Genomic DNA, 26,020 nt, shown 5'->3' with positions numbered 1-26,020 from the left:
TAGGGGAATATACAACGTGACAGAAAGACTTAGACTGATGTTTTTGAACTTTGTTATTACTTGTACTCTCAACTCACATTTCAGAGATGGCTTCTGTTTGCCTTTTAACTGTATTAATTTAGAAAATGCTTAGTGGAATATTTTGGGATATTTCATTCTATATATGGATCTGCCTAGAATAACATACAGTCGTCCCTCCGTATCCGAGGTGGATTGGTTTCAGCACCTTCCCGACACTCGTGGATACCAGAATCCCCATGTGCTCAAGTCCTTTATATAAAATGCTGTAGTATTAGCATATAACCGATGCACATCCTCACGTATACTTTAAATCATCTCTAGATTGCTTATAATACCCAATAAAATGTAAATGCTATGTAAATAGTTGTAAATAGAATGTAAATGCTGTGTAAATAGCTGTCACTATATGGCAAATTCAAGTTTTGTTTTTTAGACCTTTCTGGAATTATTTTTTTCAAATATTTTCCATCCGCAGTTGGCTGAACCTGCGAATGTGTAACCCATGGATACTGAGGGTCAACTGTAATTAATTAATTTTTTAAAATTTATTTATTTATTTTATTGGCTGTGTTGGGTCTTCGTTGCTGCACATGGGCTTTCTCTAGTTACGGCGAGCGGGGGCTACTCTTTGTTGTGGTGCGCAGGCTTCTCATTGTGGTGGCTTTTCTTGTTGCAGAGCACGGGCTCTAGGCGCGTGGGCTTCAGTAGTTGCAGCACGTGGGCTCAATAGTTGTGGCTTACGGGCTCTCAAGCACAGGCTCAATAGTTGTGGCACACGGGCTTAGTTGCTTCGCGGCATGTGGTATCTTCCTGGGGCAGGGATCGAACTCATGTTGCCTGCATTGGCAGGCAGGTTCTCAACCACTGCGCCACCTAGGAAGCCCCAACTGTAATTAATTTAGATAAAAATAATTCTTGTCTTTTCTGTTCTTCTCTTTACCCTCCTCTCTCTTTGCTTTTTTTTTTGGGGGGGGGGGTCCTAGGGGTTTTGGTAAGGCAAAATAGAAGGTAATGTTTCCTTTTTATTGGGGTTTAGAATTTGAATAATGACAGAAATATAATGTAAAAGTGGTCTTTTTTTTTTTTTTTTCTGAAAGAAGGCCGAGCAACCTGCTGCTCTAAAAGTAGGGTCAGGTAGACTCCTGAGTTCCTTTTTTTTTCCTGACACCCATTCAGTTCTTGGCCATATATCTTATCTACTTAATGGTTGTGTTAGGAGGGTCTCAGGAAGAGTATACCAAGGAAAAGGAAGGCCTTTCTGGGGCAGGAAGAGCTCCCAGGTCAGAGCAGCCTCAGGCAGTTTCACCTCATCTTTAGAACAAGAAAATCCCAAGACAGACTTTTCCTTTAACCCATTTCTCCACTTTGGAACTAGAGTAAAGGAGCACAGCTCCTGAAGTGGGTCCTAGAGATCCCTAGATGTTCCCATATTCTGGAAATTAACCTTAAAAGGTATATTAAAGTCAGGAAGCCACTGGGAACAATCACAGAGATCATGAGATTATGAATGTCATTAGTTTTGGTTACTAGTCCCTCATGGATAATGACTCTTTAATGGGCTTTGGGACATTAGGCAAAGTAACCTCCTTAAGCCCCATGACCTTATCTGTAAGATGGAGTTAATGACAGGACCGCTCTCAGATGGGTGCCATGAAAATTCAGCAAGACTAAGTGCATTGCTGGATGTTCTTAGCTGTACGCCCCGGAATCTGGGTCTGACTGGCTTAAGCAGAAAAGGACTTGGAGCAGATGTCGGAAATCTCAGGCTCACTAGAAGGGATGGAGAACTGGACTCAGGTGTATATTGGCTCTGAATTACAGTCATGATCATGACGTAGTGCTGGTCTCGCGGGGAACTGCTGCATTAGTGCCGGGCATCGGACGCCATCACTTGCCTTGCCAGCACTGCGGCTGTCATTCGCACTGCCGTCATTCCTGCCTTCGAAGCAAACTGTTGCTGCCACTGCTTCTGGAAATAATTCTGCACTGTCCCTGATTCTTTACATCCCTAGCTCCCAGTCTAGGATGTCAGACAAGTGATTCTGGGTCATAGAGCCTAGCAGCAGGGAGCCTGGAAAAGCAAATTTACAGTATTACAGCTAATATGAAGGGACTTGGGCTCTGCCCACCATGAAGACTTAGAAAACTGAGAATTCCCAAAGCAAAAGAGCCAGGCAGTCTCCAAACTGATAAATTGTCACTACTTATAAAGTATCAATACTTAATACTGTGCCATGTGGGAAGTGTCCCCTCAAACATTGGCTTTTATTAATTTGTATTTGCTCGTCTTCGTTGAGAAAGAAAGTTAGGGAGATTTCTGCTTCTAGGTTTGATTTGTGAAGCAAATGGATTAGAGCTGCTAGAGCAGTAAAGGTAAATGGATGGGCGGAATTCCCAAGCCGAGAATTCACATGGCAGTCCAACTACGTTCGCTAGATGGGGCCTCCCCGTGGTTTTGCAGTAACTCAGGGCTAACTCTGGTCTTGCTAGCCAAACTGTATAAGCTGCCACTAGCCCAGATTGCCATTGAAACTCTCTTGCCATTCATTAGTTGCCCCCCTTTTTACCTGGTTTACCATTTATGAGTGGTCAGTAATAACATAGTTATGGGCAAAGTGTCAGAAGACCTGGATTTGAATCTCAGCTCTACCAGTGACTCGTGGTATGACCTGGAGCAGGTTGCTTAATCCCTGAGGTTCTTTCCTCTGTGTGTGTGTGTGTCTGTATATGTGTTTGTGTGTCTGTGTAATAAAGAATTTCCCAAGAATATCATTGAGACTTTAAATGAAAACATGTGAAAATATCTAGCAAATAGTGAGTACTTCTCAGTGAATATTTCTTTGAAAAACAAAACAAGAGCCTTGGGAATTATAGAAATTCAAGTTTTATATTTCTTTTAAAAAGTTGAAGAAATCTATAATATGTACGTAAATATTTAAGCAGTGTCATTTAGGGCAGCCATTTCAGGGTGCCCCTGAAGTTAAAATATTTTCATAATAATGCTAAGATGTTTGCCTGTTTCACTTTCAATTTTTCATGAGTGCGGTTTCTATAGGCTACATGACATGTTGTATGTGTGGTGTCACAACAGAGTGAACGAAGAAGCAGTTAGGAGAATCCACCTGTCTTCTATTCAGTCCAATGTTAAAGAGACTTGCAAAAATGCCACTCTTTTCGTTAGACATTTCTTTCATTTTGCAAAATTTAGTTATTTTTTAATAAAGTGTTATGTTAATATGCAATGGTGTTTATTTTTATTTTTAAAAGAATAAATATTTTAAATTATTTTCATTTCTATTTTGGCAACTATTGATAGATGTAGCCTACATAAACAAAAGCCCCTTGAGAAGCTCAATAATTTTTAAGGGTGTAAAGAGATCCTGAGACCAAAAAAATTTGAGAATTGCTGTATTCATGGAAAGTGCTACATTTTCCCTAAGAGGAAACTATGATTAACTAATTTATTGGAGTAAACCTTTGCTTACTTAAATATGTGGACTTGGAACAAGTTTCAAAAATTCTTAAAGTCTAACACACACACACACACACACACACACACACAGAGATATATATGTGGAGATTAAGTGGAATTAGTTATTAGTGGTAGAGAATTTATATAAAAGTAGAAAATTTTAAAAGGAGATTCTTTTGGATAAAGAAATATGATCAGTTATTCTGATCTGTACATTAAAAAGATGATGAAGAATTATGGTCAAGTGGAAAGATCACTGAATTGGGAGTGTTCTGTTCCTGGCTCCTTAACTCAGTATATGTGTTTTGAGTACGTAAGCTCTTTGGTATTTTGATTCGACCTTCTATTTCTTCAAATGAAGAATGGGAATAAATAATTCCTGCCCTGTGTTTTCTGTTATTCATTCAACAAATATTTATTGACTACTAACAATGTACCAGGTTCTATTCTAAGTTATTATGGATATAGTGATAAAATATGCAAGGTCCTTGCCACAAGAAGCTAACAATTTAATGAGGGAGGCAGGGATAAACAGGTAAAAAGTAGATATGAATAATTATAAATTGTGATAAGAACTACAAAGGATCAATAGTGTGAAATTCAAGAATAAAATGCTATAGACCTACTTATATAGGACCAACAAGGGAGGCTTCTCTAAGTCAATGATGTTTAAGCTGAGACCAGATATATGAGAAGGAGCAGAGGAAACAGCTTTCAGCAAAGAGAACAGTGTGTGCAAAGGCCCTGAGGTGTTGCCCAAAGTAGGGTAGTTGTGAGGAATGGTAGAACAAAATGATGTTGGAGAAGTAGGCATGTTCTAGGCCATGCAGGGCCTTAGAGGCCATGGAAAGAAGGCTTCAGTGTAGATGTGTGAAGGCCTCAGACGTGTCCACGGCTGAGAGATTTGTAAGGGATTATCTGGCCAGGATAGGATGCGAGTAAATATTGCGTAAAGATGTTGAGATGGCTGTGATGGAGGATGAGCGCTGTTTCTCATAACTGTCCTCGGGTGATGTGCTCAGTGACAGAGTGATGATTGAGAGAGTGCTTTTAATTCAGTATTGAAATGCTTAGGTTCTTACTACTAAGGGTTGTTCAAAAGATTAAATTTCTTTTTTGTTTAGATTCTTAACTTACTCAAAATATATGTTAAATAAGTGCATGTCACATTTTTCTACCAGTTACATCTCTGTGTATTTCAGTGCTCTTCTTTTTAATGAAGTAAAATACATTAGCACCCTGAGAGACCTTCAGAACATAGAAGATGCTCTGAAAGGAAGAGCAAGCATAGCATTCTCATATGTGAGAGCCATTGGAACACCAGGTATTTGTTGGCTTTTCCTTTAATCTTCGCTCTGCCTCTACACGTGTGTGTTTATGTCGAGGCACTTAACATAGTATATTTTGACCACAGCCTTAATATTTTAAAATAAAATGAAACTGTCTTTCACTATTATGTTTTCTTTCTTCAAGCAGGCAGCACAGTGTAGTGGTTGAATGAGAACTCTGGAGCCAGACGCCTAGGTTAGACTCCCGGTCCCACCAACTGCTTACAGTTGGACAACTTACTTACCTACCCTGTTTCCTGGTCACTAAGATGGTGAAAATACCTGTGCATACCTCTTAGTGTTATTGTGAGGACCAAGTGAATTTGAATAAATAAAAAAGTTCCTGGCCTATAGTAGGTGCTCTCTGTCAGCTATTACTGTTTTTATTTCCTTACAGCCCTCGTGGTATTTGATATAGTAGTTTATAGTATTTAATAAATGTTGACTGACGTGGCTTCCTTTTTTTATCTTGGTATTTGCTGCTTATGACATAGTTTTCTTAATTTTTAAAAAATCTAATTTTGACAGCATCACCTTGAGCGTTAGTAGGTAATTTTGTCATGAAGAAGTTTATAAATGTTTCATGAACAAATTACAGTTATGCTTTCAGGACTTTTATTTGATAATGGTTATACCTTGAACATGTTAATATGAAATGTTGTTAAAGACACTTAAAAATTATATATGCTCTGTAAAATAAAGTCATTTATTGGAAATTTCAATTTTTATAAACATAAAGCTTGATGGCTACACAGTATGCCGTTGAATTTAAGGTAGGCTCGTACTTGTAAGATAATCCTCCACAGTCAGCCTGTTCACTGTTTATCCTTCAGGACCCCTCAGGTTACTGTATTTGTGCGTAGTTTGTAATTGTAAAATCAACAGGAGGGACACGGGCTTATCCTGCTAGAGTGGAGCCAGAAACCCCTGATTTATATGTATACACACACACACGCATATATGTAGATTTTTATAAATTTATTTATTAATTTATTTATTTGTTTATTTTATTGGCTGCATTGGGTCTTTTTTGGCTGTGCGCAGGCTTTCTTTTAGTTGTGGTGAGTGGGGGCTCCTCTTTGTGGTGGTGCGCGAGCTCCTCATTGCTGTGGCTTCTCTTGTTGCGGAGCACGGGCTCTAGGCGCGTGGGCTTCAGTAGTTGCAGCACATGGGCTCAATCGTTGCAGCTCACGGGCTCTAAAGCACAGGCTCAATCGTTGTGGCGCACGGGCTTCGTTGCTCCGTGGCATGTGGGATCTTCCTGGAGCAGGGATGGAACCCATGTCCCCTGCATTGGCAGGCAGCTTCCTAACCACTGCGCCACCTAGGAAGCCCCCTGATTTATATTTTAACAGGATCAATCTGACTTCTGGGTTTGGAGTAGACGAGAAGGAGTAATAGTAGAGTAAGGGAGATAATCAGGAAGGTATTGCAGTAATGCAGTCGAGAGATGATGGTGGGTGGCTTGGAGCCGGGTGTTAGCAGTGGCAGTGGCGATACATTTGAACTTTGGCAGTCATTTGGACGTAAGACTAAGTGAACTTTCTGACATACTGAATGTAGAGTGAGAGAGAAACAGCAGAACCACGGTGGCTCTAGGACTTTGGCCTGAGCTCCTTGAAAGATGACTAGAAATAGACAGTTTGGAGAGGAAGCTCTGGAATCTACTTTTGGACATCATACGTGTGACATCCCCATTAGACAGCCAAGTAGAGATAGTTGGATATTACAAGGTAGCTGGATATCACTAGTCTGCGTTTGATGCTGGGGATACAGACTAGGGATGTAAATTTGGGACGTGGAGTTATGCGACCAGAGGAGACGAGAAGGGAGCGAGGCTGGAAGGAAAGAGGGAGACTGAACGCGTCAGACACTCCGTCCCTCACAGGTCGGTAAGGGAGGCAGCGGGAGTGGCCTGTGTGTGAGCCAAGTGGAGAGATGAGAGCAGTGCGTCACAGCATGCTGAAAGGCTGACTAGGGTAAGAGCCAGCGGTTGGCCATTATGCTTGGTGGTACGGAAGGGGTCCGTGCCCTTGACGTGCACAGTTTCTGTGGAGCGGTAGGGGTAAATGCCTGAGGGGGGTGTAAAAGAGAAGGTAGAGAGCCACTGGAGACGGTGACTTTAGGGACTCATTGGAGACGTTTTCCTTTTAAGGGAAGGAGAGCTGTGGGGCAGTGGCTGGAAGAGTATGTGGTGTCAAGTGAAGAAATTTTTAGGAAGTGTATTTGTATATTGACAAGAAAGACCTTGCAGAAAAAGGAAGATGCACCATGAAAGAAAAAGAGGGGAAAATGGTTGGAGCAACATTTTTGAGTGGACTGGAGGAGATGGAATCTAGTGAACGGGGGAGGGCTGGTTCTCTACTGGCAGCACAGAGAATTCACCTAGGGTGTTATCAGGGAAGACAGACAGTGTGGGCATCACTTCAGTTAAGGGGGCAGGGAGCTTTTGGGGGGTTTTCTTAATTGGTGTGGTGCTGTGAGCTTTTTTGGGTTTTTCTTAATGGGTTCATTTTCTCAATGAAATAGAAATAAAGTGATCAGATAGTTTGAGGAAAGAAGAGATGAAATAGTTGTTTTGGAAGGCCGGAGAGTAAAGAATCGTTGCTAGGCAGCAGTAATAGTTGATGCCAATAATCTGAAGTGAGACCATTGGCATGGTGATGCTAGCAAGTTCTTATTTTCTTCCCGCCCTCCCCTTTTTTTCCCCAGCCATATTTCCTTTTATGGATGTGAGTAAAGAATAGGCAGATTATTTGATTTAACTTGGATTGTGTCTTAGCTGGGCAGGTGGGCGAGTGATTATAAAGACTGACCATGGAATGTAAGCTGGGTTAGGAGGGAAGAGAGGCCCTGAGGTGGGTGAAGGACAGTGAAAATGGTAGGATTATAGGTCCGGGAAGGTTAAAGACAGAGTGACCTGGAAAGGGAAGGGTGTGTGTGTGTGTGTGTGTGTGTGTGTGTGTGTGTGTTTCGGGGAGTGCTAGGCATTAGGAGGGATTTGCAGTGATTGGTGATTAGAAAGCCTGGAGTGGGACCATGGCAGTGAGTGGTTGAAGTAGGACTGAAGAGAGGTCACTGGACCAAGACCAAGGACTGAAAGGCTAGGATTTAGCAAGGATCATTTATGGGGATAGTGAAGTCACCAAGGGCTATGATAGGAGTAGTATCTGAAAGTGTGACGGTGTGGCAGAAGCTCCGTGTTTCACAGAATGAGGGGAATCAACCCTGGCTGGTGTGGCAGATGATTCCAACAAGGCAGAGCGGTGGGTGGAATAATGTGGTGATATGTGATTCAAGTGGTAGAAGATTAGGTCAGGGAGGGGAAGAGAACTACCTAGAAATGGCCGTGAGGAGAAAAGGGAAAATAAGATATGAAAAGAAAGGAATCGTCAATGAGATACTTAAGAAGATTTCCCAGAACTGAGGGATTTGAGTTTCCGAACTAAAAGGGCCCACTGAATCCCAGCAGAGTGTTTGAATGTAGAGCTACATCAGAGCCTTTCATTTTGAATTTTCAGAATATTGGGAACAAACACTATTCTAAAATCTCCCAGAAAGGAAAAAATACTGCAGTTAAAGGCTCACGTATCAGAATGGCTTTGGATTTCTCAGTTGCGGCCCTGCGAACTGAAGACAATGGAGCAATGCTTTCAGAATTCTCAGGGGAGGTGACTTGAACCCAGAATTCCATATGCGGACAGCTATGGTTTGTTACACTTTGAGAAGTGCAAGTTTGCACAACGTGTATTCCATATATCCTCTCCCAGGAAGGAGCTAGAGGACCGGAGCAAGGGAACAAAGCAGTCAGGAAGATGTGGGTAACAGGCCAGAGACCCAGCACAGGCGTGAGATCGGAGACTCCCTAGGGTGACAGGGCGTGAGTTCCCAGGGTGAACGCTGTACAGCAGGTCGAGTAGCAGCATCCCTATTGGAGCAGATCAGAAGGCTGCGCAAAAATGTCTGCAGCAAGAGGAAATTGATAGTATAACTGCTGTATTTGAAGTATTGAGAGTGTTAGACAATTGTGGAAGAATTTACTAATAAATTAGCAAGGGATGTAAACAAAGATAAAAAAAGATACTTATAACTGTAGTGAAAAAAATTTTGAAAGGAAATAGTATTGACTGAGTTCAAACGGTGTAAATACTGTTGATCTAATAAAAATTAGGACTGTATTGGGCGAGTTGAGGGGATAGAGTTGTGTACATTTGTGGAGTGGGGTTTTGGAAAGGAGAGCTAACTCACTATCTTCCATGGGGGAAATCAACAGATAATACTAACACTAAAAAAAAGGAAAATCAGGAAATAAGAGTATAAGAATGGCATTTAGAGACTTGGAGGTAAATAGCAAAAGAAAGAGTAAAAGAATTGAAAGTAGTCCCTTGGGAATTGAAAATGGGTTTCAGGGTAGTGGAACTGTTCACTTTCTTAATACACCTTGTAGAATTGTCTCTTTGAACTATATATAAGAATAAGTTTTTTTAAAAACTAAGCCATAAATAGTATACACATATACACATATAAAATATAACATATGAAAGTTGTATAATGAACTCATATTCTCTTCCCTACTGCTGGGAAGAAACTATCACAGATTTGTTATGTATTCTCAAGTATATCTCATTTTCTATGCCCTCTTAGTTCTTCTCTTACCTTGACTCGAATTGACTTTTTATAACTTCTTTAACTGCCTGCATTTTCCCAACTGGGATCCCTACAAAGGATTTTTCTTTAAACATAATAGAGCATAAAAAGGTGTAGCAAAGTATTCTGAATAGAGTCACACAAACTAAGTCCTCCTCTCTCCCAACTCCTTTCTCTCTTCTTCAGAGCACAGAGCAGTCATGGAAGCTGCTTTTGTGTATGGGACCACATACCAGTTTGTCTTAACCACGGAAATTGCTCTTTTGGAAAGTATTGGGTACGTATAAAAAGTGTAAGTTAACACTTTTAAGTTCACTTATTTTGCGTTACTTTTTCAGCATTTGCGTTATACTCTCACGCAGATGTGAGCATGTAAATGAACCCTGAAGCCCTCTTCATCACTGTATCATCTGCTGTACTGAAATGAGCTGAGACATACAGGAGTGGTGTTACACTAAGGTGGAATGCAAGCAGGGTGCGTAAGCCACAAGGTGTGCTGCCTTGCGTGGCCATGTGTATTTTATGACTAGATCTGCCACAGTGATCAGACAGGTGATAAAATAACAGCTTTTATAAAAATCACAGCTTTCAAAACTAAACTCCAGAGATTCTTCCTGAGAGTTCCATAAGTTACTATACCAGAAAAATCTTAAATATATTTGAGTACAGTTTTGAACAGAATGTTTTAAATGTTTAATTTTCTTGTCTAGTTTCTAGCTTACAATTTTAGGTAGAGGCCTTCTTTGGACTGTTTTTGGCTGGGTGACCTAGGGTTAAAGTTTTTCATCTGTTTAGGACATAGGGACGTGAGGAGTAACCAGTGCATTGGAAAGACTTTTAAGTTTGGCTTCAAAATGCTCTTCAGGAAAATTAATCCAGAGCAGGGCAAAATGGTGATTGTGTGACCTTTTTAAACCATGCAAGAGTTTTTAGTAAGCCCTCCTGCTCACCACTGGGAAAATAGTGACTATTTGATATACCACACACAGTTAAATCCCAGACATTTTACAGCTTTGTAAATTTGGAGGTTAGTGCACACAAAACTGATAAAGTGAAACGACTTGTGCTTGGGGAGGGGCGGGCGGAATTGAATAGGCAGAGGGTGAGTGCTTGCAAAGAAAAGTTACGTTTTTATTGCACTGTACAACATGAACCAGCATTCCTTTTTCCATGTTCTTATTGAACTGCCATCCTGCTGGTTCCCTTATTAGGGAGTTAAATAGAACTTTGATGCATGTTTACTATTTGTATAAGAATTCATGTTCTTAACAATTCGAGAATCATGCTGACAGTACCCTAAAGCTTTAGGGTAAGTAGTCCCTGAGTCTCAAGATATTTGCACTGAGCAGTAGTGTAGCCAGCTGCTTTGCTACTCCCAGTGTAGACTGCCAGTTTCCCATCTTGGAGTGGGGGAACCTTGCTGTTCACAGTCCCATTGTGATTGTGTGCTAGCCCCACAGGTCCTCTGAGGGTTGTTTGCATTGTCTCTTGTGTTACCAGCTTCTTTATTTTTCTGTTAATGAATAATTGCAAGTAATGGTGACATGTGTAAAACATAGAGGGTTGGTTATTTTTTGGCAAGGCATAAGTCCTTTCATTTTACAAATCCTGTTCAGCAGGACAGGCTATATATTGGTCTAGGACTAAACATGGTAACATTCTGAAAGGATTTTTGCCTTCCCCCATTTTTTTCCCCAGATCTTTATTAGAGTAGAATTGCTTTACACTGTTGTGCCAGTTTCTGCTGTGCAACAAAGTGAATCAGCTGTATTTATACATATATCCCCATCTCCCCTCCCTCCTAAGACTCTCTCCCACCCCCCCATCCCACCCCTCTAGGTTTTATCACCCATTATCAAATTGATCTCCTTGTGTTATGCAGCAGCTTCCCACTAGCTGTCTGTTTTACAGTTGGTAGTGTATATAATGCTATTCTCTCACTTCGTCCCAGCTCCCCTCCCCCGCCCCCTCCACCCCACACCATGTCCTCCAGTCCATTCTCTGCATCTGCATCTTTATCCTTGTCCTGCCACTGAGTTCAGTACCATTTTTTTAGATTCCATATATATGAGTTAGCATACGGTATTTGTTTTTCTCTTTCTGGCTTACTTCACTCTGTATAACAGACTTTAGGTCTATCCACCTCACTACAAATAACTCAACTTCATTCCTTTTTATGGCTGAGTAATATTCCATTTTATGTATGTGCCACATCTTCTTTATCCATTCATCTGTTGATGGGCATTTAGGTTGCTTCCATGTCCTGGCTTTTGTAAATAGTGCCGCAGTGAACATTGTGGAACATGTATCTTTTTGGATTATGGTTTTCTCAGGGTATATGCCCAGTAGTGGCCTTCCCCCACTTTTAAAGTGAAGATTAAAAAATGTACTGTTATTCTGTTTTCCATAAACATTTGAGTACATGACATATCGGAGGAGTTTGCATTCTCATTTATTCATGGCTAACAAAATGGTGCGGAGTTGTACCTGGACCTGGTGTGATAGGGAAGGACTGTGGGTTCAGAATGATGTAGTCCTGTGACACCACTTCTGGATGAAGTAGTCAGTGATGACTCTGAGTTGTCTGCTAATAGGAGAGGTGAATGTGTTTTTTCTTTCATTTGTTCTTTTTATTTTTTTCTTTCCTTTCTTCATTCTTTCCTTCAACAAATATTTATCGAATGCCATCTATGTTCTAGGCACTATTCTAGCTGCTGAGGTGACAACATTGGGTTATCTAGTATATTAATTGTTATATCATGTTGGGCCTGAGCATATTTGAAATGTCAGTTAAGAAGTTATATGTGTTCTGTAATGGTCTATATGGAGAAAGAATCTAAAAAAGAGTGGACATATGTATATGTATACCTGATTCACTTTGCTGTACACCTGAAATTAATACAACATTGTAAATCGATTATACTCCAATAAAAATTAAAAAATTTTAAAAAATGGTAAAAAAAAAAAAAAAAAGGATCTATATGATAGGTAGTGTGCTGGTAGAGGCAGCATGCCGTAGAGACACCAGTACTTCCTGCTACTTCCCCATATTCCCTTCTTAAAGAATCTGTGTATAGACCAAAAAGGGTGTTACCCTCTTACATATCACAGTCAGTTAAATAAGAGGTGGCCACCTGACCTAGAGTCAACCACTCCATGGGCTTATCTGAGCAGATGAGGTGCCTTCTTCCAGGAACTTGGAATTGGGCATGGAGAAACTGGATTACACAGCATTTTGACTCTCTTGCTCACAGGAATGTTTTGCCCATGTAGAAGTAAAGCAGAGAGTAGGGTGCTAAAAAGTGTTGATGGCAAAATGAAGACCCCTAAACTCTTGCTGTTCAGATCTGTACATTTATTCTCTGATCCAGTTGGTTGATTTTCCTTGTATTTTGTGAGATGTTCTTCTAAACTTCCAGTAAGTCCCCCTCACTCCCACCTTTTTGGTTTCTGTTACCTACAACCTTAAATAACTTTCCAACATTCTGTTATTTCAGAGGTGATGATATGTGGTCCAACCTCAGCTGGGTCCTCTTGCTCTCAACAGTTTCCTTTCAGCAATACATGACTATTTAGGTTTCCCTCAAAAAAGTTATATACCTTGATTGGGTCTTGACTGTATAGTTCCTTTTGTCTGAAATACCTGTTAGTCTTATCTTGCAGAAGTCCTTCTCTCTTACTGTGCTCAGTCTCTATGATGCTCTTCCTTTCCCTTTCCTTTTTTCTCTTCCCTGACTTGAGGTGGAATGAAATATTTCTTTGTTTCTCATAGCACTTTGTATATTATGGCACTTATGGACCACATTTAATTTTTTTTTTACTGTATGTATCCTTTAGCCTGAGTCCCTCAAGGGTTTGAATCATCTTATCCAGCTTGATCGTTTACATTTAGTGTAGGGCCTAACATAGCAGGCGTTAAGTAAGCTTTGAGTGATCCTTTCTTTAATCACTGAATATATTAGAACTCACTTTGTAATTAAATTTGAAATCAGTGAATCTTGGAGCTCAGTTGAAGCATGTATCGATCAAGAATTAAAATAACATTGTAAAAATAAAAACTTGCAGTATTTTGCCAAACTCTACTAATGCCATATGGAGATGTATAAAATGCTATTTTAATTTTGGCAAACCTTACTTACTATAAGTTTATCTTTGGATTCTCATATTGAGGGAATGCCAAAACTCAAGTTATAAGCCATATTTTGCTGAGTTTTGTAATATTTGAGATACAAACCCACTGACTCCCACAAAGTGTCACATGGTTTCTATCTTAAGGCATGTTTTGGCTGAAGTTTATTCAAAACAGATTTGGGTTGAAATTAAATCTAGAAAATTTGTGCTACAAAGCTTTATTTAGCAGAGCTGTAGAAAAGCAACTATATTTTGAGATAATCTCATTGTCCTCAAGGTGACAGTCTTTTATTTAAAAAAAAAATTGTGTAGACCTGTCTCTAATTTAGAAGCTACCATATGAAAGAGTTCAGGAAAAAAAATTGTTTATACAACTCAGAAATTTCTTATATCCTCTGTTTTGCTTAGGTTCATTTTATTTTGTTATACTGTTTTAGGATTTTACCAAAACAGTAATTCAAAAGCATGGGCAAAGAGATGTGTTATGTCTTTCTGTATGGTGGAAGGATCACAGATTGAACTTCAAGTGGGTCTGTCCCTAATTTTTTATTTGCAGCACTGAGGATATAGAATACGCACATCTCTATTTTTTTCATTGTAAACCAGTCTTGGACTTGACCCAGCAATGTAGGAGAACGCTAATGGAACAGTCATTGACTACACTGAACATTCATCGTTTCATTAAGACAATGGAAGCACCTCTGCTGGTATGTGTCATATAATTCATATATAAGATTTATTGCTTAGATTCATAGGTATGCATTTTACTTAGATGAGTCACATCTTTTCCTCTCGAACGTATTTATTTCATTTAGGCAGATTTAAGAGCAAAATAGAAGATCAGCTATTTATTCATAAAATATTTTAATGCCTTGAAGTGTTGTTGTTTTGAAACCCAATATAACATTGTGTAATTATGATGCTCGTTACCAGGAACTGTGGGAATATTCTGTGGTAGTTACAATGAACTGTGACCATTCTAAGATCACAAAGATTACATCATGAGTTAAGAAAAGACCTCTTCCGTGAATGTTTTGATCCCTGTTTTAAAAGTTCCAAAATATTGGAACTATAGCATTTCTGGTGCCCCACTTTGCATAGTGTCAGCCTGGAAGAATTCTCGAGAGACTCAATAGGTGATCAGCAGACTTTTCTCTCTGAAAGTTTGAAGGGTTGTCCTGAGCATGTGTAAAACCTTCAATAGGCCTTCTCACTCACTATGTCCTTTTTATGTTTAATTTTTTAATTTTGTTTTAAAAAAATTTATTTATTTGGCTGTGCCAGGTCTTTGGTTGTGGCACACGGGATCTTCGTTGCAGCATGCTGTGTCTTTTAGTTGCTGCATGCGAACTCTTAGTTGTGGCATGTGGGATCTAGTTCCCTGACCAGAGATTGAACCTGGGCCCCCTGCACTGGGAGCGTGGAGTCTTTAGCCACTGGATCACCAGGGACATCTCACTATGTCCTTTTTAAATAAAAATTGTGCGTGTGTGCGATTAGTAATCCAAACAGTGCAGCAAAGTATAAGGAATAAAAAATGTAAAAGCCACCAGTTCCCATGGCTCAGAAATGAACTGTTTGATGCGCCCCAGCCATTTCTGCACGCACACAGACGGTGGTTATCATGAACTGTGGAAATAGATAGCGGGATGAAGGGACTCAGGGACATATATTACATGAGCTACTTTATAGGAGGAGGCATTGTGTTTAATCTTACTTGAGTGTAAGAGAAGAAAAAGAAATTGATGTGAAACGAGGAATTATGGAACTTTTGAGAAATTGTTTCTTCATCAGAGGGCTTTTTGCGAAATACTGTCTGAAGTGTTGAAATGATTATGAAAACCATTAAGAAATGAAAATCATTATTTAAAAAAAACCAGCATATTTCCATTTTAAATATTGATTTACTCCTTGCTGTGAAAGATGAGAATGTTAACTTCATACATTTATTTCCATCTCAGCTCCTCTTACCCTCCGGATTTTAGTTTTGTGTTATTTTACATTGTAAAGGTTATAATATTTGTATTGTGTCTATAACCATAATTCCCCCTTTTTAAAAAAGTCTTTCTTCCACATTTAAATAGATTCAGAGCTCACCAGTCCCAATTTTACTGGCTTCATTCCTGAGTTCTTTATTTTGGTCAGTTTTCATTTGGTTGGATTTTGGCTTCAAACAATTAAAAAAAAAAACAAGCAGTTTTTAGTTCTTTTTTCCTTTCCTTTCACATGGACGGGGGAGGGGAGGATGTTTATCTTATTTCCATGGGGAGAATATGCTCTGAATTTGGTTTGACCTTCCGCTTCACCACAAAGTCCGATCAGTTCCTTGTATACTTCTTCACCAGTTCTCTCCATCCTCATTTCCTTTTCTTCCAATGTTGAGATACTAAGAATTCTCAGGATTTTATCTACTCACCAGTAGGTATTATGTATAAACATTAACAAAGAAAATGGAAACTGGAATTTAGAGTTTTTGGTAAACTTTCGGTGTGTGATCATTGCAGTAATTTGCATTATTTCACTTATAAGCATGTGAAAATAGATGCAGGTTGGAGTTTTTGTGTGTGTATTTGTATCTGTTTTAAAGAGACAGCTTGGGCATTTAATTATTATGGATATAAAAGCACAACAGCATCTTAAATCATGATGGCATGTCATTTTTAAGTCTGACAAACTGAAAATGAATCTTAAGCATAGGAAGTTTAAGTGATTTCAATCTCCAGTCGATTAAGTGAGATCCTGACAGGCATGGAGCTGCCTCAGATGCATTCTTAAGAGTCCCAGCAAAGAAAGAAGATGGGAAAATGGTTCAATTTCTGTGCTGTTGCTAATACCAAGGACATTTTGGAATGCTGATGATTTTCTCTATGATCAGTTTATTCTGATAGATAGGAAGGTTTTATCTTAATACTAGGCAGAATCTTCAAGTGCAAATACCTGATAAAATATCTTAAAATAGGTAAGTTAGAAAATAAGCATTTTTCTGTAAATTTTAACTTTTTTTGGTGTGTGTGCACCTGAGCTAGCTCTCTCTCTCAGATGGATCCAAGACACTTGAGTTAATTTAAGCCTATTCTTATGTAGGTAATTAGAAGGATACTATTATATTTATTCAGTTAGCTTCTGTTATTCCTTGTGGGCTCACGTAGCACTGTACGATAATATATAGCAAGGTATTCGCTCCCGACATCATTGTCTCATATCTTTTTTTTTTATTGTGGCAAAAAAAAATGCATAACAGATTTGCCCTCCTCACAATTTTTGTAAGTATACAGTGCAGTATTCTCCGCTACATGCCCATTGTTGTACAACAGACCTTTGTAACTTTTTCATCTTGAATGACTGAAACTTGGTATCCATTCAAAAACAACTCCCCTATTCTCCTCTCCCCAGCTCTGGCAACCACCATTCTACTTTCTGCTTCTATAAATTTGATTACTTCAGATACCTCTTTATAAATAGAATCATACAGTATTTGTCTTTTCGTAATTAGCTTATTTCACTTAGCGTGATATCCTCAAGGTTCATCCATGGTGTAGCATTTGTTAGGATTTCCTTCTTTTTTTAATTTTTTATTTTTTTATGAGCTTTTATTGAGATACAAAGGATTTCCTCCTTTTTTAAGACCAAATAACACTCCACTGTGTGTCTGTGTGTGTGTGCACACCTACACATATGTATCAGCATCGCTGTTCATCCACTGATGGATGTTTAAGGTGCTTATATGTCTAGACTGTTGTGAATAATGCTGCCGTAAACATGGGTGTGCAAATATCTCTTTGAGATCCTGTTTTCTTTTTTTTTCTTTTTTTTTTTTTTTTTAGGGCACCTTATATTTATTTATTTTTTTAAGAACTTTTATGGAGATACAGTTAACATACAATAAACTGCATATATTTAGAGTGTACAATTTGGTATCCCAATCTCCCAATTCATTCCCCCCCAACCCTCCCCGTTTTCCCCACTTGGTGCCCATATGTTTGTTCTCTACATCTGTGTCTCTGTTTATGCCTTGCAAACGGGTTGATTTGTACCATTTTTCTATAGTCCGCATATATGTGTTAATATACAGTATTTGTTTTTCTGTTTCTGACTCACTTCACTCTGTATGACAGTCTCTAGGTCCATCTGTGTCTCTACAAATGACCCAGTTTCATTGCTTTTTACAGCTGAGTAATATTCCATTGTATGTATGTTCCACATCTTCTTTATCCATTCATCTGTTGTTGGACATTTAGGTTGCTTCCATGTCCTGGCTATTGTAAATAGTGCTGCAGTGAACATTGGAGTGCATGTGTCTTTTTGAATTATGGTTTTCTCTGGGTATATGCCCAGCAGTGGGATTGCTGGGTCATATGGTAACTCTATTTTTAGTTTTGCAAGGAATCTCCATACTGTTCTCCATAGTGGCTGTATCAATTTACATACCCACCAACAGTGCAGGAGTGTTCCCTTTTCTCCACACCCTCTCCAGCATTTAATGTTGGTTGATTTTCTGATGATGCCCATTCTAACCATTGTGAGGTGATACCTCATTGTAGTTGTGATGTGCATTTCTCTAATAATGAGTGATGTGGAGGAGCTTTTCATGTGCCTTTTGGCCATCTGTATGTCTTCTTTGGAGAAATGCCTATTTACGTCTTCTGCCCATTTTTTGATTGGGTTGCTTGTTTTTTTGATGTTGAGCTGGGTGAACTGTTTGTATGTTTTGGAGATTAATCCTTTGTTAATTCGTTTGCAAATATTTTCTCCCATTCTGAGGGTTGTCTTTTCATCTTGCTTATACTTTCCTTTGCTGTGCAGAAGCTTTAAAATTTCATTAGGTCCCACTTATTTATTTTTGTTTTTATTTCCATTACTGTAGGGGATGGATCAAAAAAGATCTTGCTGTTATTTATGTCGAAGAGTGTTCCTCCTATGTTTTCCTCTAGGAGTTTTATAGTGCCTGGCCTTACATGTAGGTCTTTAATCCATTTGGAGTTTATTTTTGTGTATGGTGTTAAAGAGTGTTCTAATTTCATTCTTTTACATGTAGCTGACCAATTTTCCCAGCACCACTTATTGAAGAGGCTGCCTTTTCCCCATTGTATATCCTTGCCTCCTTTGTCACAGATTAGTTGACCATAGTTTATCTCTGGGCTTTCTATTCTGTTCCATTGATCTATATTTCTGTTTTTGTGCCAGTACCATACTGTCTTGATCAGTGTGGCCTTGTAGTATAGCCTGAAGTGAGGAAGGCTGATTCCTCCAACTCCGTCTTTCCTTCTCAAGATTGCTTTGACTATTAGGGGTCTTTTGTGTGTCCATACAAATCATAAAATTTCTTGTTCTAGTTCTGTGAAAAATGCCATTGGTAATTTGATTGGGATTACATTGAATCTGTAAATTGCCTTCGTTAGTATAGTCATTTTCACAATGTTGATTCTTCCAATCCAAAAACATGGTATGTCCCTCCATCTGTTTGTGACATCTTTGATTTCTTTCATGAGTGTCTTATAGTTTTCTGAGTACAGGTCTTTTACCTCCTTGGTTAGGTTTATTCCTAGGTATTTGATTCTTTTTGTTGCCATGGTGACTGGGATTGTTTCCTTAATTTCTCTTTCTGATCTTTCATTGTTAGTGTATAGAAATGCAAGAGATTTCTGTGTGTTAATTTTGTATCCTGCTGCATTACCAAATTCATTGATTAGCTCAAGTAGTTTTCTGGTGGCATCTTTAGGATTTTCTAGGTATAGTATCATGTCATCTGTGAACAGTGACAGTTTGACTTCTTTTCCAATTTGGATTCCTTTGATTTCTTTTTCTTCTCTGATTGCTGTGGCAAGGACTTCCAAAACTATGTTGAATAGTAGTGGCGAGAGTGGACATCCTTGTCTTGTTCCTGATCTTAGAGGGAATGCTTCCAGTTTTTCCCCATTGAGAATGATGTTTGCTGTGGGTTTGTCATATATGGCCTTTCTTATGTTGAGGTAGGTTCCCTCTATGCCCACCTTCTGGAGAGTTTTTTATCATAAATGGGTGTTGAATTTTGTCAAAAGCTTTTTCTGCATCTATTGAAATGATCATGTGGATTTTATCCTTCAATTTGTTAATATGGTGTATCACATTGATTGATTTGTGTATATTGAAGAATCCTTGCATTCGAGGGATAAACCTCACTTGATCATGGTATATGATCCTTTTAATATGTTGTTGGATTCTGTTGGCTTGTGTTTTGTTGAGGATTTCTGCATCTAAATTCATCCGTGATATTGGCCTGTAATTCTCTTTTTCTGTAGTATCTTTGTCTGATTTTGGTATCAGGGTGATGGTGGCTTCATAAAATGAGTTTGGGAGTATTCCTTCCTCTGCAATGTTTTGGAAGAGCTTGAGAAGGACAGGTGTTAGCTCTTCTCTAAATGTTTGATAAAATTCACCTGTGAGTCCTTCTGGTCCTGGACTTTTGTTTGTTGGGAGATTTTTCATCACAGTTTCAATTTCATTTCTTGTGATTGGTCTGTTCATATTTTCCATTTCTTCCTGATTCAGTCTTGGAAGGTTATACCTTTCTTAGAATCTGTCCACTTCCTCCAGGTTGTCCATTTTATTGGCATATAATTGCTTGTGGTAGTTTCTTATGGTGCTTTTTATTTCTGCGGTATCTGTTGTAACTCCTGTTTCATTTCTAATTTTATTGATTTGAGTCCTCTCCCTCTTTTTCTTGATGAGTCTTGCTAGAGGTTTATTGATTTTATGTATCTTCTCAGAGAACCAGCTTTTAGTTTTATTGATCTTTGCCATTATTTTCTTTGTTTCTATTTCGTTTATTTCTGCTCTGATCTTTATGATTTCTCTGCCTCTACTAACTTTGGGTCTTGTGTGCTCTTCTTTCTCTAGTTTCTTTAGGTGTGAGGTTAGCTTGTTTATTTGGGATTTTTCTTGTTTCTTGAGGTAGGATTATATCGCTATAAACTTCCCTCTTAGAACTGCCTTTGCTGCATCCCATAGGTTTTGGATTGTTGTGTTTTCATTGTTATTTGTCTCTAGGTATTTTTTGATTTCCCCTTTGATTTTTTCAGTAATCTCTTGGTTATTTAGTAGTGTATTGTTTAGCCTCCATGTGTTTGTGGTTTTTACAGTTTTTTTCCTATAATTGATTTCTAACCTCATCGTGTTTTGGTCAGAAAAGATGCTTGATATGATTTCAATTTTCTTGAATTTACCAAGGCTTGATTTATGACCCAAAATGTGATCTATCCTGGAGAATGTTCCATGTGCACTCGAGAAGAACATGTAATCTGCTGTTTTTGGATGTAATGTCCTTTAGATATGTATTAAATCAAGCTGATTTATTGTGTCATTTAAAGCTTATGTTTCCTTATTAATTTTCCGTATGGATGATCTGTCCATTGGTGTAAGTGGGGTGTTAAAGTCCCCCACTATGAATGTGTTCCTGTCGATTTCCTCTTTCATAGTTGTAGGCATTTGCCTTATGTATTGAGGTGCTCCTATATTGGGTGCATATATATTTATAATTGTTTTCTCTTCTTCTTGGATTGATCCCTCGATCTTTATGTAGTGTCCTTTCTTATCTCTTGTAACATTTTTCATTTTAAAGTCTATTTTATCTGATATAAGTATCGCTACTCCAGCTTTCTTTTGATTTCCATTTGCATGGAATATCTTTTTCCATCCCCTCACTTTCAGTCTGCATGTGTCCCTAGGTCTGAAGTGAGTCTCTTGTAGACAGCATATATATATGGGTCTTGTTTTTGTATCCATTCAGCCAGTCTGTGTCTTTTGATTGGGGCATTTAGTCCATTTACATTCAAGGTAATTATCAATATGTATGTTCCTATTACCATTTTCTTAATTGTCTTGTTTATGTTTTTGTAGGTCCTTTTCTTCCCTTATGTTTCCCGCTTAGAGAAGTTCCTTTATCATTTGTTGTAAGGCTGGTTTGGTGGTGCAGAATTCTCTTAGCTGTTGCTTGTCTGTAAAGCTTTTGATTTCTCCGTCAAATCTGAATGAGATCCTTGCTGGGTAGAGTATTCTTGGTTGTAGGTTCTTCCCTTTCATCACTTGAAATATATTGTGCCACTCCCTTCTGGCTTGCAGAGTTTCTGCTGAGAAATCAGCTGTTACCCTTATGGGAGTTCCCTTGTATGTTATTTGTTGTTTTTCCCTTGTTGCTTTTAATATCTTTTCTCTGTCTTTAATTTTTGTCAGTTTGTCTACTATGTGTCTTGGCATGTTTCTCCTTGGGTTTTTCCTGCCTGGGACTTTTTGTGCTTCCTGCACTTGGGTAGCTATTTCCTTTCCCATGTTAGGGAAGTTTTCAACTATAATCTCTTCCAAAATCTTCTTGTGTCCTTTCTCTCTCTCTTCTCCTTCTGGAACCCCTATAATGCGAATGTTGGTGCGTTTAATGTTGTCGCAGAGGTCTCTTAGGTTGTCTTCAGTTCTTTTCATTCTTTTTTCTTTATTCTTTTCTGCATCAGTGATTATCACCATTCTGTCTTCCAGGTCACTTATTTGCCCTTCTGCCTCAGTTAATCTGCTATTGGTTCCTTCTAGTGTGTTTTTCATTTCAGTTATTGTGTTGCATATCTCTATTTGTTTGCTCTTTAATTCTTTTAGATCCTTGGTAAACTTTTCTTGCAACTTTTCAGTCTTTGCATCCAGTCTTTTTTCAAAGTCCTGGATCATCTTCACCATCATTATTCTGAATTCTTTTTCTGGAAGGGTGCCTATCTCCTCTTCATTTAGTTGTTTTTCTGGCATTTTCTCTTGTCCCTTTATCTGGTACAAAGTCCTCTGCTTTTTCATTTTCTGTTTCTGTGGTTGTCATTTTCAGTTCCACAAGATGAAATACTGCTGATACTGCTTGATTCTGCTGTCTGCCTTCTTGTGGAGGAAGCTTTCTAGGAGGCTTGTGGGTGCTTCCAGATGGAAGGGACTGATGGTGGGTTGGGCTGGGTGGGCGGAGCTCAGTGACACTTTAATCTGCTTGTCTGCCAATGGGTGGGGCTGTGTTCCCACCTTGTTTGATGTTTGGCCTGAGGCTACCCAGCACTGGAGCTTATAGGCTCTTTGGTGGGTCTAATGGCAAACTCTGGGAGGGCTCACACCAATGAGCACTTCCCAGAACCCTGCCGCCAGTGCCCCGTCTCCTTGGTGAGCCACAGCTGCCCCCCACCTCCGCAGGCAACCCTCCAACACCAGCAGGTTGGTCTGGTTCAGTGTTCTGTGGGGTCACTGCTCCTTCCCCCTGGGTTCTGGTGATCACACTTTTTTTTGTGCCCTCCAAGAGTGGAGTCTCCATTTCCCCCAATCCTGTGGAGGTCCTGCAATCAAATCCCGCTGGCTTTCAAACTCTGATTCCCTGGGGTTTCCTCCTCCCATTGCTGAACCCCCAGGTTAGGAAGCCTGACGTAGGGCTCAGAACCTCACTTTAGTGGGTGGACTTCTGCAGTATAACTGTCCTCCAGCTTGTGAGTCACCCACCCAGCATTTATGGGATTGATTTTAACGCGATTGCGCCCCTTCTGCTATCTCATTGTGGCTTCTCCCTTGTCTCTGGATGTGGGGTGTTGTTTTTTGTTTTTTGTTTTTGATGAGTTCCAGTGTCTTTCTGTCAATGATTGTTCAGCAGTTAGTTGTAATTCCGATGCTCTTGCAAGAGGGAATGAGTGCACGTCCTCCTACTCTGCCATCTTGATTTTTCAGCCAGGGCAGCTTATATTTAAATATCAGCAAGATTTTTCATTGGAGAGAAAGAAATGTGACTTGGGAAGGGGAAATGGAGCTTCCTAGGCAGGTGAGTGGCACAAATGATTTATCATGTGTTGATGAGGTTGTGTGCTTGGAGAGGGCCAAGCCAAGCCAGCCTTCTTCATCCATCAGCCCATCCGCGTGTCAGGGATCACACGGTCCCTGCCAGCTCGGAGCTCACTATTTAGTGGTGAGACTGACAACAAGCAAGGGAATTTCGAGATCCTGTTTTCTTTTGGATATATACCCAGAAATGGGATTGCTGGATCATATGGTAGTTCTATTTTTAATATTTTGAGGAATCTCTGTACTGTTTTCCATAGTAGCTACACCATGTTGCATTGCTACCAACAGTGTGCAAAAGTTCCATTTTTCTCCACATCCTTGCTAATACTTGTTATTTCCTCTTGTTTTTGTTTTTTTTTTCGATACTAACCATCCTAATGATTGTGAGGTGATATTCCGTTGTTTTGATTTGTATTTCGTTGATGATTAGTGGTATTGAGCATCTTTTCATATGCTTGTTGGCCATTTGTATATCTTCTTTGAAGAAATATCTGTATAAGTCCTTTGCACATTTTTAATTGGTTATTTTTTATTATTGTTAAGGTGTAGGAGTTCTTTAAATATTCTAGATGTTAACCAGTTATCTGATACATGATTTGCAATATTTTCTCCCATTTCATACTTTACCTTTCCACTCTGTTGATTGTTCTCTTTGCCGTGCAGACATTTTTAAGTTTGTTGCAGTTCCATTTGTCTAGTTTTGCTTTTGTTGCCTGTGCTTGTGGTGTCATTTTCAGGAAATCATTTCCATTCCAATGTCATGAAGCTTTCCCCCTATGTTTTCTTCCAGGATTTTTATAGTTTCATGTTTTACTTTTTGATCTCTAATTCATTTTGAGTTAATTTTTGTATGTGGCATAAGATGAGGGTATTTCTTGATTCTTTTGTATGTGGAGATCTAGTATTCCTAACACCATTTGTTGAAGAGACTATCCTTTCCCCATTATATAGTCTTAGTGCCCTTGTCAAAGATCATTTGACCATATATGCAAGGGTTTATTTCTAGGTTCTCTGTTTCATTCCATTGGTCTATATATGTCTGTCTTTATGCCAGTACTACACTGTTTTGATTACTGTAGATTTGTAGTACATTTTGAAATCAGGAAGTGTGAGGCTTCCAGCTTTGTTCCCCTTAAGATTTTTTTGGCTATTTGGGGTCCCTTGAGATTCCATATGTATTTTAGGATGGTTTTCTATTTTAACAAAAAATGCCATTGGGATTTTAAGAGGGATTGCACTGAATATGTAGATGACTGGGTAGTATGGGCATTTTAATAATACTATAATCCAAGAACATGAACATGGATGGGATGTCTTTCCATTTATTTGTGTCTTCTTTTCTTTTTTTCAGCAATGTTTTATAGTTTTTAATGTACGAGTCTTTTGCTTCCTTGGTTAAGCTTATTCCTAAGTATTTCATTCCTTTTTGATGCTCTTATAAATGGGATTATTTTCTTAGTTTTCTTTTCAGATTGTTCATTGCTATTGTATAGAAACACAGCTGATTTTGAGGGTTGATTTTATATCCTGCAACTTAGCTGAATTTATTCATTAGTTCTAATAGTATTTTTGTGGAATCTTTAGGGTTTTCTACATACAAGATCATGTCGTCTTGAACAGAGATCATTTTATTTCTTCCTTTCCAATTTAAATGCTTTTTATTTCTTTTTCTTGCCTAGTTGCTCTGGCTAGGACTTCCAGTACTATGTTGAATAGAAGTGGCAAGAGTGGGCATCCTTGTTTTGTTCCTGATCTTAGAGGAAAAGCATTCAGTTTTTCACCATTGAGTATGTTAGCTGTGAGCTTTTCATATGTGACATTTATTATGTTGAGGTAATTTCCTTCTATTCCTAGTTTTTGAATGTTTTTATCATTAAAGAATGTTGGATTTTGTGAAATGCTTTTGCTGCATCAATTGAGGTGAGTATGTGATTTTTGACCTTTGTATGTTAATGAGGTTATTGATCAGTTAATTAATTTTTGTGCATTGAACCATCCTTGCATCCCAGTGATCAATCCCTCTTGGTCATAGTGTTTAATCCTTTTAAAGTGCTGTTGAATTCTGTTTATTAGTATTTTATTGAGGATATTTGCATCAGTTTTCATCAGGGATATTGGTCTGTAGTCTTATTTTCTTGCAGTATCTTTGTCTGGCTTTGGTATCAGTAATGTTGCCCTCATACAATAAGTTTGGAAGTGTTCCCTCCTATTCATTGTTTTGGAAGAGTTTGAGAAGGATTGGCATTAATTCTTTTGAAATGTGTGTTAGAATTCTCCATTGAAGTCATCTCTGCCTGGGCTTTACTATGTTAGGAAATTTTTGATTATTGATTCAATCTCCTTACTAGTTATATGCTCAGATTTTCTATTTCTTCTTGATTCAGTCTCTCTTTTTTTTGGCCTTGCTGTATGGCATGTGGGATCTTAGTTCCCTAACCAGTGTTCGAACCCATGTCCCTTGTAGTGGGAGCACAGAGTCTGAACCAACTGGACCACCATGGAAGTCCTTGATTCAGTCTTGGTAGGTGTATGTGTCTAGGTATTTATCAGTTTCTTCTAGTTTATCTAGTTTGTTGGTGTTTGATAGTTCATAGCAGTCTCT

The 26,020-nt window shown here is 38.8% G+C and overlaps 1 protein-coding gene across 4 annotated transcripts in view; it reads left to right on the top strand.

Moving 5' to 3' along the window:
* The window catches only part of TXNDC16 (thioredoxin domain containing 16), a 93,262-nt gene that overhangs the window by 25,478 nt on the left and 41,764 nt on the right, over positions 1-26,020 (top strand). For all 4 annotated transcript variants that reach the window (XM_057723914.1, XM_057723915.1, XM_057723916.1 and 1 more), the window contains 3 exons: positions 4,696-4,817; positions 9,655-9,745; positions 14,156-14,306. In XM_057723914.1, coding sequence (XP_057579897.1) covers positions 4,696-4,817; positions 9,655-9,745; positions 14,156-14,306 — 364 coding nt within the window. The remainder of the gene's footprint in view (positions 1-4,695; positions 4,818-9,654; positions 9,746-14,155; positions 14,307-26,020) is intronic.

Source organism: Hippopotamus amphibius, chromosome 2, assembly GCF_030028045.1.
Source record: "Hippopotamus amphibius kiboko isolate mHipAmp2 chromosome 2, mHipAmp2.hap2, whole genome shotgun sequence".
In the NCBI taxonomy this organism is placed as follows: Eukaryota; Metazoa; Chordata; class Mammalia; order Artiodactyla; family Hippopotamidae; genus Hippopotamus; species Hippopotamus amphibius.
The sequence above is the reverse complement of the archived record's forward strand: the minus strand, read 5'-3'. Positions and strand labels throughout refer to the sequence as shown.